The 19,559-nt window shown below is 38.0% G+C and overlaps 1 protein-coding gene across 1 annotated transcript; it reads left to right on the top strand.

Moving 5' to 3' along the window:
- Positions 1 to 1,583: 1,583 nt before the first annotated feature.
- LOC132102934 (glycogen synthase kinase-3 alpha-like) lies at positions 1,584 to 18,608 on the top strand. Its single transcript, XM_059507665.1, has 10 exons — positions 1,584 to 1,972; positions 5,495 to 5,682; positions 7,540 to 7,623; positions 7,759 to 7,869; positions 7,994 to 8,124; positions 8,653 to 8,857; positions 8,937 to 9,032; positions 13,397 to 13,583; positions 16,780 to 16,857; positions 16,984 to 18,608. Exons 1-10 carry the CDS (start codon positions 1,798 to 1,800, stop codon positions 17,049 to 17,051), a joined length of 1,323 nt encoding a protein of 440 aa, XP_059363648.1. The 5' UTR covers positions 1,584 to 1,797; the 3' UTR covers positions 17,052 to 18,608.
- The last annotated feature ends 951 nt before the right edge of the window (positions 18,609 to 19,559 follow it).

The raw sequence follows: 19,559 nt of genomic DNA, 5'->3' as shown, positions 1-19,559 counted from the left end.
CTCCTGGTACATACAAACAGGCATGTATACATACACATCTGACATGAGAACAAAAAATAAAAATACATTTAGCAAGATTTAGCAATTAATTGAAAATTAAAATTGCATTTTTACTCTATATAGAACTGTATAAATAATAATATGCATATGTATTTACATAATACAAGGCAGTAATTAAAGATGTAGAATGATTTACGCAAATGAATTACAGAACAAAGAATTACAGGACACAGATAATGATTCATATGTTAGCTTTTTAAGCTGGAGATGGCATGGGGGAAAAAACTGTTTTTATGTCTTGATGTTCTAGTGCCCAGAGATCTGTAGCGTCTGCCTGAGAGGAGAAGTGCAAACAGATTGTGTCTGTGGTGAGAGGAGTCTTTGGTGATGTTACCTGCCCGTTTCTTCACTCTGTAGTTGTACAAGTCCTGAAGACTGGGCAGGTGCACACTAATGATCCTTTCTGCGGTCCTAACAATCCATTGGAGTCTTCCTAAATCTGATTTCCTGGCTGACCTAAACCAGACAAGTTATAGAAGAGCACAGAACTCAATAACAGCAGAGTAAAACTGTGTCATCTGTGCCTGTGGCAGGTTGAACTTCTTCAGCTGATGAAGGAAGTACAACCTCTGCTTGGCCTTTTTCACAATGGAGTCAGTGTGACTGTCCCACTTCAGGTCCTGAGAGTTGGTTTTGCCCAGGAACCTGAATGACTCCACTGCAGCCACAATGCTGTTCATGATGGTGAATGGGTCATCTCCACACATTTGTGCATGTTGAGCTCCAGGTTGTTGTGACTGCACCAGACATCCAGCTGCTTAACCTCTTTGTCTGTAAGAAGACTTGTCGCCGTCCTGAATGAGGCCGATGACTGTGGTGTCATCTGCAAACTTCAGGAGCTTGACAGAGGGGTCTTTAGAGGTGCACTCATTTGAGTAAAAGGAAGAATAGCAGTGGAGAGAGAATGCAGCCCTGAGGAGCTCCGGTGCTGATGGTGTGGGTGTTGGATTTTTTTGTTGGAGTTTTCCCAGCCTTACTAGCTGCTGCCTATCTGTCAGGAAGATGGTGATCCACTGACAGATGGAGGTGGGTACAGAGAGCTGTGTGAGTTTATTCTGAAGGGTGTCCGGGATGATGGTGTTGAAAGTGAAGCTGAAGTCCACAAACAAGATCCTTGCATAAGTCCCTGGTTTGTCCAGATGTTAGAGGATATAGTGCAATCCCATATTGACTGCATCTGGGCTGAGATCAATATCAGTGTGAAGATGGGTGATAGCTGGACAGCACAGGCTTTGAAGCAGACTAATTGGAAATTAGGTTCATTTAGAGTATTTTATTCTATTTATGGAAATTGTTTTATTGGTATTAAAAAAATGTGTGTGTGTGTATATATATATATATATATATATATATATATATATATATATATATATATATATATATATATATATATATATATATATATATTTTTTTTTTTTTTTTTTTTTTTTTTCTTGGCATAAAAAAAATTAATAAAAGCTGGTCATTTTCGTGCTGCAGGATCTATGCACTTGAAAGCGTTGTTGAACTTCATTACCCAGAGAACAATGCGCATAGAGCGTCACTGTGCGTCAGCTCTAGTTGCCCAGCCACAGAGAAAGAAAGAGGAGGCGCACAGTTTGCTATTGATAGAGTACTTCAGCAATCTTATTATTATTTTTTTTACGATTATTCTAATTTAAATTGACAAATCAACCACGCGCCTGGGCCCGTCTACAGGCACAGTTTACCCCCGCTCTGGCACATTTGCAACCCGAAATGAGCGGCAGCGGGCGGCCCAGGACTAGCTCGTTTGCTGAGCCTCCGGGGGTCCCGGGAGCCGCTGCAGCCGCCGCCGGATCAGCCGTCGCCGGTGGAAGCTCTTCAGGAAAGACGGGGGGTGCGCAGGCCTCAGGCGGGAGTTCGTCTGGTTTCGGAAACCTAAAGCTGGGCAGTGAGTATCATTCAATGACATCACACGACAATACCAATAAATGTTATATTAGTAGACTAGTAAAAGCCGAAGTGCTGGACCGTGTAGCCTGCGGTTAATTAATTTGTCTGATTATTTTGCCATTATCGCGTTAACCTACTTTAGGCGGCTAACTAGCTAAGCTAACGTGAGCTTGTTTTTGTAGACGGATCAAGGGCTTTGATTGCTCTACATTAGCTCGAAAATCCTTTATAAGAGCACTGGCTAAACGCATCTCTTATGATCGATACCAAGGCTTCACATTTTGACCAATTAAAGCCATTCTTTAGAATATGATTAGTGGTTTGTTAGATGTTTAGACGTCGCGTTATTGAAGATGTGCTCGTTTGGTAACAAAGCTCAGTTAGCCCACCGGCAACATCTACCAGACTGTATCTTCAATTTTGCGTTTGATTTAAATAATTTCACCATGTGCGACCCTGGAAGCATGGAGTCGTATCAGAAATGTCTTTAATATTAATTTTAATATGTAGTTCGACCAAGAAAGGACCAAATTGATATTTGCCTGTCCATATATTTAAAGGAAAAAAATATTAGAATCACTGTTATAACATTATTATTAATAATAATTTCATGTTAAACGACCCCCATCCGTCTTACTCGCAATCCAACAGATCATCACAAAGCTTTGAGTTCAAGCACTGTATCCTATGAAGGAAAAATGACCCAATGTAAACTTGTGGTTGGGCTACTCCTGTGAAAACCAGGAGCCTAGAGGCATAAACCTCTTAATTTTTTGGTGCTCTATAAATGATTCCCAGTGACTGAGGTGCTCGCAGCAGCCTTCACCTACCCTGGTGCTGACTGCTGGATTTCCATGGGAATGATGATGGGTGTTATTACTAGGAATGAGGGGAGATGGAGTGGGTGGATGTCCGACTGTAACCCATGAGAATCCTTGAACCAGTAGTTGCAACATAACCATTGCTGTTTTTGTAATTTAAGCATAGTATATTGTTAATTACATCGCTGACATGTTCACTTGCCCAAAAACATGATACATTTTATTCATTAACATTAAGTTTGCATAATGTGTAATGTTTTCACATTTCATATTCACACTTTTGCTGGAAGCAGTGATACAATCTTCATTCAGTTCATCACTGAAAGCGACTAAATGGCATACACATGATCAATGAAGGCATTACAAAGTGACTGAATCCATCTCTCTCATCCTAGAGGATAATAATAATAATAGTCTTTTTAATGACAAGCTTTGGCATTTCAGATTCACGATAGCATCATTTGAGTTGCTATATGGTGATTTATTTATTTATTTTTGCTTTGAGAGAATTATTCAGTCACATGACTGGTTGTTAAAAAAAAAATTGGCCGCCAATCCACACTGTCTCACATACCACTCAAAGCAGCGCTATTCTGGTGAAAAGTTCTCAATAGCAGCAACTGTCTATGTCATGCATGACAACAACTGTCTGCTCAGCCTTGATCCGGTAAATAATAGTTTTGCCGTGTAATAAAACAAAGCTTTTGTTTAGGTGAATCTGTCATTCCTTCTCTAAATCTAAACTGACAGCAACTGATGGAAAAAACATCACACTAGGGCTCTGTTTGTCTCCAGACATCCCCATTATTCAGGTCTGCTCTTGGCCACAGGTGGAAATGTGGTTAGATTTATTACACTTCACCCGTGTTCAAACAGTCTTACAGTTGTTTCTGCTATGCCTAGTGATAAGCTCTCCCCGTTGTTCTGTTGTGATTGGACACACATTTAAACACAGGTGTTGGATTGCTATTAACACCTGTCAAAAAGAGTGGCAAGCAGGCATAGCGTACTGGATAAGAGGGCAGAGATGAGTTCAAAAAGATCTAACTTCATGTCTTTTGAAAAGACCTCTCAGGCATGCAGGAGTAGTTTTGAGGAATATTTCACGCTTTACTCACTCATGTCGATGCAAGCCTGATTGACTTTCTTCATGGAGTGCGAAAGAAGGAATTTTAAAGAATGTGCTGCGCAACGATTCCCATGCAATGACAATGAATAAGGACAGTTGATTACAGGCTTAAAAGCATGCAAAGCACCACAAAACAACCATAAATGGTCCATGCGACTCTTTTTACATCACCACACTCACCAGCTGAAATACTATTATTCATGTTTTTATCAGCTGAAATTACATGGTAGAATTATAATTAATACTGTCAGAGCATCATTTCCTGTGATTTTTACCATGGAGAGCATGTTTGCAGCATATAATGACTACATGGACATCCCAAAGCATAATTTACGCTCACATTTATCATGCCAAGATTTGTTTTCTTCACATAGGCACATAGTCAAACAGCTGTGTGTTATCACAGAGGTGTTACATTATTTTCCAAGGCATAACAGCTGTACTGTTTTTGTTTTGGATGGAAAAATCTAAATGTATCACTAACCTTTAAAATGCTTGACTTTAACAGTTTGCCACTAATAATGTATATTTAAGTAAGCTTGCTTTAGTGGCATTATGCACTGATCCAGTGCTCTTGACAGACGCTAGAGCAAAAGGAATAATACAGAAAAATAGAGAAAATAATTCAGATGAAATTGACTGAAGTGCCATTTTATAACCGCTTCACTTGCTGAACATTCAGTGGTATAATTCTACTTTTGTTATTGAAGCGACTATTTAGAGACCAACCAATTGTAATACCATGGTAATTAATGTATTAAGTCACTTGATATTACAAAAACAGTTTAGTAGAAAATCTGAAATATTACTATAAAATCGTAAAACCAATGTATTTTTTGATTACTTTTTTTACGGGGTTAGTTCACCCCAAAATGGAAATGTCATTTTACTCTTGATCCTTCAAAACGATAATAAAGAGAGAAAAAAAAAAAAAACAATAAAAAAAAAAAAAAACTATATAAACGCACATAAACAGATCAGCAAACATAAATAGAAGCTCAACCATACTTGCTTTATGCACAAGAACAAACGCCATTGGTCCTTGCACCTCAAGCAAGCGTACTTGAGCTTCCATTACCAAATTTAGCTGTTAACAATGTTAGCTGATCAATTTTTCTAAGTGAATAAAAGCCTAAAATAGATCTGTTCATCATGTAAAGTGATCATGTCTCGGCAGACTTTGGTTCAGTTGCAGGATGCACAGAAAGCTCTTAGATTTGATTAAGAATGACCTAAATTTGTGCTCCGAAGATGATCAAATTGGTTTGGAACAACATGAGGGTGAGTAAATGTTGACAGAATTCTAATTTTAGGGGTGAACTAACCCTTTTAAGCATGAATTGAACCATGACCTTAAAGGAAAATGGTCAAATGTTCTATTTGTACTTTTATCACATTGAGTACTAAAGTGGTGTTTAATAGGTGACTGCATTCTTTCAGGTTTCCCACACATGGGAAAATGGACTGCTGTGGTTTAAATCTCTATTTTTGTGAGCAGTCTGGTCTTTCAGTTAAAGTCCTTTTGTTAAAAAACACAAAAAAAGTAAAAACCCTTTTGTTGTCTGTTTAGGGGATAGTGGGAAAGTGACAACGGTAGTAGCCACACCAGGGCAGGGTCCCGACCGTCCTCAGGAGGTCTCATACACAGACATCAAGGTGATCGGGAATGGCTCGTTTGGAGTGGTGTACCAGGCTCGACTCATCGACAGCCAGGAGATGGTGGCCATAAAGAAGGTGCTTCAGGATAAGAGGTTTAAGGTAAGAGGAGGAAGAAAACCTGCTTGTGTGAAAAGTAATGTCAGTCATAATAAAATACCCTAAAATGCATCAAACCTGCATGTGCATACACAAGACAAAATACTGCCTTAGTCCAGCATGAGATGTTTTTTCTACAGGTCTTTTAAAGGTGCTCTAAGTGATGTCACACATTTTTTAGGCCAAAACATTTTTTGTCACATCCAGCAAACATCTCCTCACTATACGCTAGCTGCTTGTCCCCTGAACACACTGTAAAAAAACGGGGTCTCTCTAGACACCACAGGCTCCACAAACAACAAGAAAAACAAACTGGGCTCACCTGCACCATGAAACATAACAAACTGTTCCAGCCAATAACCGACAAGAAAGATTTGGGGGTGGGGTTTTGGGGGTTAGTGCACGGATGAGGAGGAGGGAGGGTCTAGCTAGCCTCCGTTTTGTTTGACAACAATTTGAACGTCAACAAGAAGTTACGACTCCCGGCATCGCTTAGAGCACCTTTAAATTAGGAGCTGCTGCAATCACGTTAGTTTTTTTATTTAGTTATTTATTTATTTGACACATTGCGATTTGAAGTTTGAACTGATTAACATTTAATATCTCATGTTGCTTTTGCTTAGATATCAAAGCTAAAAGAACAAAAAGTCTTAGATCATATTGAAACACCCCCTTTCATGTTTCTAAACTACAAACTTGCAAGCAATGCCTTAGGACTCTAAATGAAGTTGTTTTGTCCAAGCTCTACTGTCTCGAGGAAATGTTGCGTTCCACATTTTCAGATGACCTGAATCTCTTTCATATTGACTCAAAAGTGAACCGTGCTAACAAAAAAGCTAAAAATTGCATTAATGCTGTACCTGGGCTTGAAGATCGATCTCTTTTTGATCCACTTTAGTTGTAATAGGATATCAATCCACTTCTCAGTCAAACTGTTATTTTACTTAAATATTACATTGCAATAATATAATATTTATTATTATTAGAATATACAATTAGTAATGTAGTGTTAGTGTAATATATTGCTGTCATGACTTGTGTATTTCTATAGGTAGTTGACAGTATTTTTTTTATCTCCTCATTCTGTTTGCAAAACTTGATTTTCTGTACTTTTTACTTTTGTATAGTAATTTGTAGGAGCCAGAAATTACACTAACGTGAGCCTGAAATATTTAGCATTCACAACCAATGTTAATGAATTGCACCCCACAGTAAGGCTTTAAATGGCAATATCTCACATCTCAGACCTGAGACGCACATTAATGCCGAATGTAAATGGAAGCACTCTGAGTGTGATAACACTGAATCATGAATGTGTGTAGTGTCTCACGGACGGCTTAAGGCTTAAGACCTTCCACCTTGAAGTGAGATTTTTGGGGGGTTCTGCTACATGTTAGTTTGCTAAATGGTTATATTTTATCCAGTTTGATTGTGTTTATTGTTGTGTTTATTGCTATGTCCTACATTATTGTGCTGAAGGGGACAGACAAAATTAATTTACTTAAAAGTCTAGTTATGAATGACAAGGATAAAAGATTTGTAGCTGTTTTTTTTTTAGTAATCCAAAATGCGCCCTCAATTATCTTGGACACAGCGTCCGTCAAAAATAGACTAGGCGCCTATTTTAGCGAAGCGGTGCGGAGCATTTATTTGTAGCAGAAGAATCAGGTAACGTTAGAGCTGATCTGTGCATCTTTTGTGCAAGCTGTATATTTAATGAAATATCTACTATATGCAGCAATAGTTTTAAATAGGCTGCACAGTCAGAGAAACAAACTTTCACAGATGAATGCATTAAATAATGTTTGATCTTCATACTCTGACTTTACAGTCCTTCACACATCATTTCTTTCTCCACAGAACCGTGAGCTACAGATAATGAGGAAGTTGGACCACTGTAATATTGTCAGGCTACGCTACTTCTTCTACTCCAGTGGAGAAAAGGTTCTTTTTTTTTTTTATCCGACCTTTGAGTTTTTATATCACAGTGATATAAGTTTTTCATCGTGAATAATTTATATTTGATGAATCTTCTCTCTGTTTAACAATCTAATTGGCCTTCTCTCTTTCTCCCATCAGAAAGATGAAGTGTATCTAAATCTGGTGCTTGATTTTGTACCAGAAACTGTGTACAGGGTGGCACGCCACTTCAACAAGTCCAAGACCATTATCCCCATTATCTATGTCAAAGTAAGTCTTTGTCCAGTCATGACTGCTGCTACTGTGTTCATATGTGCATGCACAATAAACAATAACATCTCTTTCTCTCCTTTTGTCATAACTTCCCCACAATCTGTCTGTCTTTCTTTCTCAGGTGTATATGTATCAGTTATTTCGCAGTCTGGCATATATTCATTCCCAAGGCGTCTGCCATAGAGACATAAAGCCACAGAATCTCCTGGTGGACCCAGACACAGCGGTACTCAAGCTGTGTGACTTTGGCAGGTGTGTGTACTGACGCTTCTCTGCGTGGAATGTATTTAAAACACACCCATGTATAAGATCATCGTTTATCTGAATATAAATATGTGCTTTGCACTTTCCCCTCAATAACAAAATGGTAGTGGTAGTTCAAAGGTGTTTGCCAGCCAGAAAGCTTGCTTTTGGCAACTCTGAAACAAACTGCGAATTAACCTTTTGTTCTTATTTAGTTTGAAATGACGTCACACTAGTTCATTCTTTGATAATGCTTGAAGTATTTTGGGGTATTTACACTACAATCTGCCTAGTAACAGAAAGTTTTGGCCTGTGTGGCAAGCTTGTGTGTATTTGTGTCCTGGGGTGGGAATCTTGCAATTTGATTTAGATTCGAAGAGCCTTGATCTGATTCCAAAATGATGATAATGCAACTCTCTTTTTCAGCAATGATGTAAGTTTGCCTATTGTACGCCTTCATGTGCAGCCTACTATATCATTTTTACATGTGCATTTTTGATAACATATTTATTACCCTCTATTTTGTGATCTCCACAGTGCAAAACAGTTAATTCGTGGGGAGCCTAATGTCTCATACATCTGTTCGAGGTATTACCGCGCTCCCGAGCTAATATTCGGAGCCACGGATTACACATCCAACATTGATATCTGGTCAGCTGGTTGTGTGTTAGCAGAGCTGCTTCTGGGACAGCCCATATTCCCCGGTGACAGTGGAGTGGACCAGCTAGTGGAGATCATCAAGGTGAGTGGAAGATCTACATCGCTGTATTTATAAGAGTATGCATAGACACAGGTCTTAATTCCCTAACCACTCTCTGCAGGTTTTGGGGACCCCAACAAGAGAACAGATCCGAGAGATGAACCCCAACTACACAGAGTTCAAATTCCCACAAATCAAAGCACACCCTTGGACTAAGGTAAAACACCTGTTGCTACATTTTTTGCTATAATAATTCTCAGTTATCTCACAAAAAGAAACATTTTAGGACTTAATAGAAGGGTAAACTAGTGATGCATTGAAATAAATTAGATTTTTGCTTTGGTAACTAATAATGTTTTTAAATTTGAGTGGTACTGGTAGGTCTCTGCAGGAAATACGAAGCTTGTCGTCATTCGAGTTTGCGTCATTAGGTCACGGCTGTATATTAAAGAGGGATGCTGCAGGTGGCAGATCACATATAGCTTTTTCTCACAGCAGCTAGAATAATTAAACTTGTCATTTTGATGGGGATTGTAATCTGGAAAGGTCCAAATGACAATCATCAGTGACAACTGGAGATTCAGTCAAAAGCAAAAGACTTTGGACCGGGGAGTGGCTACAGAAAAAAAAGTCAATATTAAATATGCATCTGATTACAGATACGTGGGATAAAACAAGACTTGTATTTCATATAGAACCAATTCTAAGGAACATGAATGCCTTTTGTGTTAAAAGAACAATTTCTTTATATGAAATTCGAATGTTATGACCATTAGACTGTACAGAAATTGAAATCTACAGGTAATGCTAGTAAACACTAAATACATGTAGCCATGCAATGCTCATGTTGCTAACATAACAATTTGAGGGCAAAGAATAAATAAAATTTGCACTGTTTGAAGTGATATGTGCGAAGCAAATGTTAGATTTAATCAATATTGGTAGTGCAATTTATTGTAATTCTTTCTGTTTCTCACTTGGTCAGAACAAAAGTGGCAGACATGTTACTTGTTCGGATGACATTTTCAGGTGAAAAGTAATTAATTAATTGGTGTATACTTCCAAGACACAAAATCTGTGATTCTGAAGTGCAGTGAATATCCACAGCGGTGCGGTGACTGTCAGCCACATATACACTTCAAAACGTTAGATTCATCCACTCTAGGGCTGCACAATTAATCCAAATTAAATCGCAAAGGCAATAAATCACGATTAGGCAGAAACTGCGATTGTCATGCGTATCTTTCAGTGAAGCATGGCTCTATGATCAGCAGTAAATCTCCATCCAAAGGCCAGAAGGCGCTCTCGCGCTGAAAATCCAAATATGCCCTGATGCTGCAGCTGAATAAACAGTAGATTTAACTGCTTTCATCGATTCAACGTGACTAATAAAAACACAACTATGGCAATATATGGTTTATCGGAGTTCATATTATAATTTTCATCCTAATAAAGTATATCTATAATGAAATGCTAATCGACATTGCCTTAATCATTGCTTATAAAACAATGAAATATTGTGTGCCTTAATTATTGTTGAAGAAGCCACATCATCTCACAGAAGGATTTATTTTAAACACTTGACTGACGTTGATTGACGTGAAGTGAATTAGGAGTTAAAAAACGTTATTAAATGTAGTATATTCACATGCTCTCTGATGGAGCAGCATTTACTACGCAACAGCTGTCATTATCGCGAAAGATTTTATTTCATAATCCTACAATTTTATCATCTGCGATTATGAACACGATTTTGCATAGCTTGTCAGAGAACTACAGCTCTATGTAGTAAATGCTGCTCCACCTGAAAGCCGGTGATTGAGATTTACTGCTAATCACTAGGGCTGTGTTCAAAATATCGATACGATGATGTCTCATCACAGAGATTTGACAATACAAATATCGATACAGCTGGCCCTGTATCGATATTGTGGCACGTGCACAGCAGTGGACTGTGCTTAATTTGAATACAAGAACACCATTTAAAACGGAGTAGAAAAGTGCAAGGTTTCTAAAAAATAATGAATAGAGCTTAATATATAGGCTACAACAAGGTTTAATCTGGCAGCAAAGGAACAAAACCGGGGTTGCCTTATATATAAAGAGATTAGAGCTGAAACAACGAATCGATTTAATCGATTAAAATCGATTATTAAATTAGTTGTCAACTAATTTAGTCATCGATTCGTTGCTAAATAACTTTTATGTGCCGTAAGCGGCTCATTTCGTGCATATTTCAAATCTGCGGTGACCAAAGTGTGGCAGTAATGAGCCACCGGAGGTTTTACTCAGCCAGTAGAGCAGGAGAAGTAGCGAATAGCCAATAGCTGGCCTCGTTTTATGTCACGTGCTCCCCGAACAGCGTCTCTGCAGCATTCAAGCGTGATGTGGGAGCATAGACATCATATATGATGTTTATGTGTGGGAGTACTTTACTTTGAGCCTTTAAAAAAGAAGCGTAACCTGTAAACTCTGCACTACTGAACTGTTTAAGGGGACATTCACATATCGCGTCTTTTGCGCGCTCAAGTTATTTCCAACACCGCACCGCATCGAGTTAAAAACATTTCAACTTTTCAGAATGCTGCAAGCGCACCGCGGGTCATGTGACAAGAACTAACCAATCAGCTTCATCCTTTCCCGTAACAACGTTAAAAGCTCAGTCAAGATGAAAGGAACAGCTGATCATAGCTGTATATGGATTTCCATTTTGAAATAAATTTAGTAGCAGAGCTACTGCAAGCGATTTTTTGAGCTGCAAATCCATTTATCCTTTGCTGAAATTTCCGCGTCTTCTAGGAGAGAGCACGTCATGGTTGCTTAGCAAAGGCAGAAGCCTCAGGGGCGCTTCTGCTCGTGCGCTATGGAAAGAAGGAGAAAGCGGTGCGCCTATCGTTTTCCACGCGTTTTAGGCGCGATTTGTGAACGGCCCCTAAGACTTTCATTTGTGCAGATTCTCCAGTAAAATGTTGTTTGCAAATGTTAAGTCGTAAAACATGATAACATTGCTTTTTAACAGTTAACATTTAAAGCTTTACAAACATGTTCCGTAATCAGTTTGTCGTTTACCAGTTCATAATTCAGTCGTGCAGCCTAATTATGACTGAATGAGCGAGGTAAATGTTTAAAGATATTTGAAATGCACTTTTTTTCTAAGTATTCACTGCTCTTTTCACACAGCAGGTTTTTTGTGTGTGTCCAATTTTTTTTCTGGAAAACCTTCTGATGGATTTTACTTTAAATTCTGAGTTCCATTCAGGTTTCATGCCATTGGCACTTTTTTCGAAGGATTGTTTACAATTTCACAGCATAAGCTATAAAGCTGTTTCCCAGTAAATAATAAAATACAATGCACTGCACTTTTATTCTGTTTTATCCTTATTCTTCCTGAAAATATGTTCTGAAAGATTGCTTAAGCTTTGTTCGGGATGTTAAACTACTTTAGGAGCTCTATGGACTGCCATGGTGAAAACATTATTTTAAATCTCCTTGTGAAATTTGCTAGAGTATGGGTCAGTGTTCTGATTGCAGAAGAGTTCGACAAAGGATTACTAACACAATAAAACAACTCCAGGTATATTTTGATGAGGATATGACAGTGCAAAATGGTTAAAATCTCTTAAAAATCTATGCTGAAGGATAAAGACCATTTATTAATAATTTACTTGGGGAAAAAATGGAAAAAAATAAAATATAAGTACATAAACCGATTAATCGATTAATCGTAAAAATAATCGACAGATTAATCGATTATCAAAATAATCGTTAGTTGCAGCCCTAAAAGAGATGTAACCCCCGAAACATTGCGCAATACGGAAATATCTGTTAAGTGTGTTACTTATCTTTGTCAACCTGGCAACCCTGTGCACGCGCTCTTTCCACTATAAACACGCTTTCTGAAAACAACTGTTAGCTTGCAGTTTAGTGATCTCCACTTCAATATTCTATTCTCAGAACATTGTAATTCATCAAGTGTTTATTTACACGAGAGAGAGAGAGAGAAAGAGAGGAGAGAGGCTGTGCACATGAGAATTACCTCAGTTTTGTTGCATTTCTCTATTAAAGCTGTGGCTTTAATTCCTTTAAGAACAATGATGTTACCAGCTCCTTGTTGAGAAAGATGATGTAGGTCTTGAGCGATTAAGCTATTTATAGTTTATAAAAATATGCGGGACAGTGCTGGTGATACACAGCCCTACTAATCACAGAACCAGCTTTACTGACTAAATGTGCATGACAATCGCGATTAATCGTGTTCGATTAATTGTGCAGCACTAATCCGTGCTGAGGAGCCATGCAGATGCACAATTCATGTAAAGATGATAAATTCTGCAAATTACTGCAGTTGCACCTTTCAAACAGCGATGGAGACAGAGGCAAAAGTTACATACTGCGGCTTTAATAATGAACACTTTAAATAAAAACTGTTATATATAAAAATTTGTTACACAATGCAGTTTAGTGAAGTTTTGTGAACTGTTTCTAAAACTGTTTAGGCTGAAAATTCATCTTTAAACTGGTCTTTCATTTTTCAAATTGTCAGATGTTATATTTCCCTGTGATTCTGTGCATTTGTGTTAGGTGTTTAAGCCGAGGACTCCTCCTGAAGCCATCTCATTGTGTTCTCGTCTGTTGGAGTACACACCGGTGACGCGACTCTCTCCGCTGGAGGCCTGTGCACATGCCTTCTTTGACGAGCTGCGCCAGCCCAATGCCCGTCTGCCTAATGGCCGAGAACTTCCCCAACTCTTCAACTTCAGCCCTGTGGGTGAGTCGAACTGAAAGAACTGCCACTTCTAATCAGATTAGGTCTTGTCAGAGGCTCACGCTCTCTCTTTCTATTTATTTGTCTTTTTATCTCATACACATTAGAAAATCTCTTATAATTTAGTATGTTGAGGCAGTAATTGTATCTAAAGAGCTAATTTTGTGTAATGCCTATACAGTATTTTCCCCAGATTGTATCTTGAGTGTCTGATCTGAGATGTTCTTTATAGAAAGCAATATAAAAAGCATTGACCAGACAAAAATTCGCATGACCAGCCCAAGAAACATTTCTTGGTTGGTCATGTGGATTGTTCAGAAGTGACTATTCTAAGCAACTAAAAATAGCAACTTAAACAGTATAGGAATACAGTAGTTACATGCAACAACAAAAGTATTTTGTTCCAAATTGATGCTGGCACTATCGAGGTTCCCCCCCCCCCAAAAAAGGTTAAGCATTGCTTATTTTAGCCTTGCAGCTTGGCCTTATATATACTAAAAATGTTTGTTATCTTTAGTATACCATTCATTACTGTAAAGTTTTTTTCCAGTTGTGAACGTGTCTTTAACGTAACTGCACATTGTTAAATTAACATCCAGTCAGTAATTATACTGATTTAATTCTTATGTACCTAAAAGTAAATACAGCACACCAGTGGTTTTCAGTTCATCAAAAGTGACCTTCTGCTCAGTGAATAAGTATGTTAGATTGTAGCTTGAGCATAATTGGAACTGATTTCTAAGTCATTAATTCAGGATTTGAACATCATAGCAGATTACACTTTTCAGTCTTGCACACCAACAGAAATATCCTGATGAGCAAAGCACTAATCTGATTAGATTATATGTCTGATTACTGCATATAAACTAAAATTAAGCTTTCTTGATCAATTAGAATTTTGAATTAATTACCATATACATTACCATTACCCATGTTTTGGGTCAGTATTTTTACATTTTTTTGTAAAGAATTGAAAATGTATTCAGTAATGATGCATTTTATTGATCAAAAGTGACAGTAAAAAAAAAAAAAAAGAGTATATATATATATATTTCAAATGGATGCTGTTCTTTTTAACTTTCCATTTATCAAAGAAGCCAAAAAAAAAATTAAGCAAAACTGTTTTCAACAATGATAATTAGAAATGTTTTGTGATCACCAAATCAGCATATTGGAATGATTTCTGAAGGGTCATGTGACACTCATATGGCTGGAGTAATGGTTGCTGAAAATTCAGCTTTGCATCACAGGAATGAATTAGATTTTAAAACCGTTTTTTTTTTTACAGAAAACGGTTATTTTAAACTGTAGAAAATTCACAATATTACTGGTTTTACTGTGTTTTTGATCAAATGAATCCTTTCTTGGACATCCGTAAAGAGAAATAATACAATAATTAATTACAATAAAGGTGTGCAGAGGCTTTTGAGATCAGTTTGTCCCTTTAACACAGCCAATGGTCATGTCTGTGTACGTGATACCGATACCTAGTCAAGAATTGCGATTTCGATACTTTTCCTGAAAAGGGAAAATACACTCTCAAATATCATTGATGTGCTTTATTTTAAAACCGGGACAACATTCTAATCATATAACACACTAATAAATGAACATATGAACAGCAGATATATTAAACATTTAAACAAAATATGAAATATCAAAATATAAAAAATAAATTAGAGCAATGACATTCAAGGTAAAGAATCAATTTAGCAGCATTATCTCATTTATCATAAGAAACAGAAGAGTAATAAATTTATCTTGTCTCTGAACTGGACCGGCGGCCACAGTATCACTTGTGCTCACACATGCAGCATAGTGATGCGCGGCTCGGGTTTTTTTCCAACCCCCGGGTCCCGACTCCCGCTTTTATGAAATTATTTGGCCCGCCCCAGCCCGCAAATGAAGTAAAATTTATTTTCTCATTTCTTATTCACTGAAGTTCATCCCTCCACAGCAGCGCGCGAGCACGGCGCTATTAGCAGCGCATGCGCAGCTCGTGAACAGCTCTGTGAACTGTTTCATCCTGTCGAAGAGTTAATCAAGATATGACGGAGCATGTGATTTGTTGAATGTAGGAACCCATACGCCCTTCACTGAACGAGATCGAGAGATCTTGAACTGAATGAACTGACAGATCTCGTTTATGAACGAAATGAATGAGTATATACAGGGTCAGTGAGCCAAGCATGTAAATCTGGATCAGCAATCAGCAGATACAAAGTGCAGTTATAGGTGCTGTGCAGATACACTCGTTTTCATATTTAGCATACAGAACATAACTCCACGTTTAATCCCCGATTAATGTGATTATATATGAACTGCCTGACCAAACAATTAAAATGTTAATTATGCAAGAAAATCTCGTGCTTTGTTCATCTGAACAACTTATTTAAAGCGATTATGCACACATTTTAGTAAAGCCAAATCAGTTTGGTAAAGCCACTAATGCAGCCATCTCGCTGTAGTGCTTTTTTGCTGCTTGTGTGAGGAGAAAAAAACACAGCCGTCCATAGGGAGGCACTGGAAGCGTGCGTTGCACACACCAACATGAAATACGTCTCTTACTAATCTGGAACGCAGTCATTCTTTGAAGTATCGATACTAATAAATTTAGGAATCGTGACGTTTTTAATTTCTGAGAATCGCGATACTTTTGAAGTATCGGTGCACCGTGCAACAGTAATATATATATATATATATATGTATGTATATATATATGTATATGTTAGTACACACACATAACTGGTACTATAAACTTGCTATTCAATGAGCTGAAGTGCACTGTGTATTATACTTCTAGTGCCTATTGGAACAATGTACTGCACACTTACACCGCAGTTTTAAATTTAAATACAGAAAAGTAAACTTAAGTAAAATGCCAGCACCAACTATGTTGACTGATTCTGTAATTTGCCAGCTAAAAAAAGTGTCTTTTAAAAGCCATTTGTTCCCTATTTTTTAACCCTTTTTTTGGGAGGTCTGGAGCTCTGCAAATAGTGGGTAAATTGGTACATTTTGTAATTCAACTTTGCTTTTTCTTGAGCTTGTCAAAACCTGTGCATCATATGTTGGCTTTTAGGAAACTCAGAAGGTATTTATTTTTCTGCTTGTAATTCGAGAAAGTAAAAAGCTATTTAGGGTTTTGACACATTTAGATAGTGATGACTAACTTTGTCGTCTTCGACCCCCCCCACAGAGCTGTCTATCCAACCACAGTTGAACTCCATTCTCATTCCTCCCCATGCTCGCTCGCAGACGACACCTGCCTCACACGGTACTGATCGCCCATACATACCAAATGCCAAATACCAAATAGCCTTGCTGTCAATCCGTATGAATTTGTGAATCCACATGTCCTACAGTATTTTTTAACTCCATGTTATGTATGTGTGTCTTGCAGAGGGCAGCGGTTCAGACGGTCCAGTCCAGTCTAGCTCAGCACCGGGACCCCTGAGCAACAACACCTAATTGTTACCTTGGCATTACTGCGACTTTGTCAGCCCTCTCTCCTCATCCCTTCTTTCTCATTCCTCTCTCCTTCCCAAAAGCAGCTCCAAACAGTCTCTTTCACAAACACGCTCTTGTCATCTCGTGTTATGTGTGGTCATGTTCTCCCATGATGGAAGAAGTGTGTGATGCCCAGATTAATGACATCAATCATCACAGGAGGAGATAATGAGGGTGATTTAATTTTTTTAATATGATGACTGTCATATTTAGGTTTAAAGTCTGTGAAGGGCCGCTTAGGGCACACGTGGCCCCTAGTGGCAGGAAGAGCACCGCACAGTTACTGCTCTCTGCCTCTGGTGCCACCCATTTGACTTTTAAACAATGATATGGGATGTCAAGCTCATTTAAATGTTATTTTGTTCTTAACGTAATATATTTTAGCTTTCTTTAGGAGTTCTTGTACAGAAGCAAGGACTGCGATGTGTTTTATGAAGCAGCGAGCGTGAGATGTCACTGTGTGTCAAGATGTGCTTTTTCTCCTAACGGAGATGAAAATGGGTGTCTTAAAATGTGCGAATGTCGATTTTAAGTAATCACTGCACACTCTTTTGTGTTTTAATTTCTTTTACGGAGAATATTTAGATATTTGGATAAGTTGAGGCAGGGTTTATCTGGGTCTTTTGTACGTTTCATTATAAAAACGTGCTCACTATTGTTTGTTTTTGTGCATGCACACAAATATAACTGGTAGGCCAGTCCCATCAATAGCTGTGTTAGCTGTTTTAATTACAGTTATGTATTACGGAGTGTACGCCGTGTGTGTTTTTTATACATCGGCATTGCCATTTAAATGTGGATTTAGTGGATGTACATCCAAAAGACACATTAATACATGAGCCCACACACACACACACACACACACCTTGAACACTTAGCAAATGAGACTGGAGCTGTTTGTCTTTCCCTTCCATCCTTCCTATTTCCTCCCTCTCATTACTAATATGTAAATGCCATGATCCTTTTATTTTGTTATTGTTATTCTGTTGTCCTTGTAATTAGATCTCTCGATCTCTTTCTCTCTCTCTCTCTCTCGCCCTCCCTCTTTCCATCTTCTTATCCCATCAAAACACAACTGTATATAACATTTCATCCAGCCTCTGCATCCGGGGAGAAAGACAAAACTGAACAAAATTGAGTTTTTACCTGGTCTCTCTGTCTCTTACTCTCTCTCCCCTCGTCCGCCCGCTCACCCTCCTGCCTGCCCGCCCTTCCCCCTCCTCATCAGTGTTAATTCTGATCCTTTTATTTATTGTATTGCTGTCTGATTCTGGTTTTAACAATCTGATGGGGGAGGGGTTTGTGTGTGCGATGATGTCATTTGGTGTAACATTCATATCTCAACTCTGGAATATTGTCTGACGGAATGTTCTGGAGAGGGCAGGTGCACACTACCACACACAGACTGCTCGGCCCATCAGTCAAAAGATGAACGGTTAAAGGGAGAGAGAGGGAGAGATAAACTATGTTTTTGTTTGTTGTTATAAATAATAAACTCAATATTAAAGTTAGAAAATGTTTCCGTGGGTTAAATTGCATATTTACCAGTTGGATTATCCAATTGTTGATGCATTTTTTTTTTAATTAAAGACCATAAAAAGGATTTAAAATAGCACAGGAAATGGATTAATGGATGTTTTTGATTTAATGGAAAGATATTCAAGAGTCCTGAAAACACTGATGGTGCCAAATGTAAGCTGCCATTCAAAACTGAAAATAGGTTTGAAAGAAATGCTTCTGAATATTAGGTATGAAATACTACATTGCATAACATTCTGACTAAGAATAAAAATTGTAGGTGTTTTTTTTTTTTTTTTTTAAATGGGAGAGAATAACTATAATGCCATCAAGGGCGGATTAGGTTTGGAGACACCCAGTGTTTTCGATCATCAGTGGGGGTCCTCATTGATTCAGAATCTGAACGTCCTTCAAAATTCAGTTGCTTTATTTTCCTCTCATAGCTTCAGATGAAGGTCACAATTTTGAAATGCCTTCTTGGATTTGCATTGCCTAGACATTTAAAGAATAGTGGCACCTGATGTTTGATTCTGAGTAGACTTTCAATTCAGTACAGTGGTGTTTAAACTGATCAGGAGGTTTAGGACGTCTCTGTTGTCCTCTATTCACACACTGACGAGGTAATAGCGTTTGTAAATGATCTCAGATTAGAGGGTGGAGATGAGATCAAATCATGAAAAAATGTTAATGTTGTTTGTGTTGGTTTGACCTTAAAAATCATTATTTTCAGTCTAATCACACTGCATTGATTTTTATTCAGGTCCACAGATGAAGATGTTACATTTATCTTTTCGAAAAGGTGTAACGCTACTGTCTTTTGTCCATCGCTTTCACATTATTAATGAATACACTTTTTTTTTAGCAATATAGTGTACAGTCATTACAATTGTATGACAAACAATAGGCCTACCCCTTGTGGCCACTATTTCATTCATTCTAGAAGTAAAATAA

This window comes from Carassius carassius, chromosome 24 (genome assembly GCF_963082965.1).
Source record: "Carassius carassius chromosome 24, fCarCar2.1, whole genome shotgun sequence".
Classification (NCBI taxonomy): Eukaryota; Metazoa; Chordata; class Actinopteri; order Cypriniformes; family Cyprinidae; genus Carassius; species Carassius carassius.
Note: the sequence above shows the minus strand (reverse complement) of the source record. Positions and strands in the feature narration are given on the sequence as shown.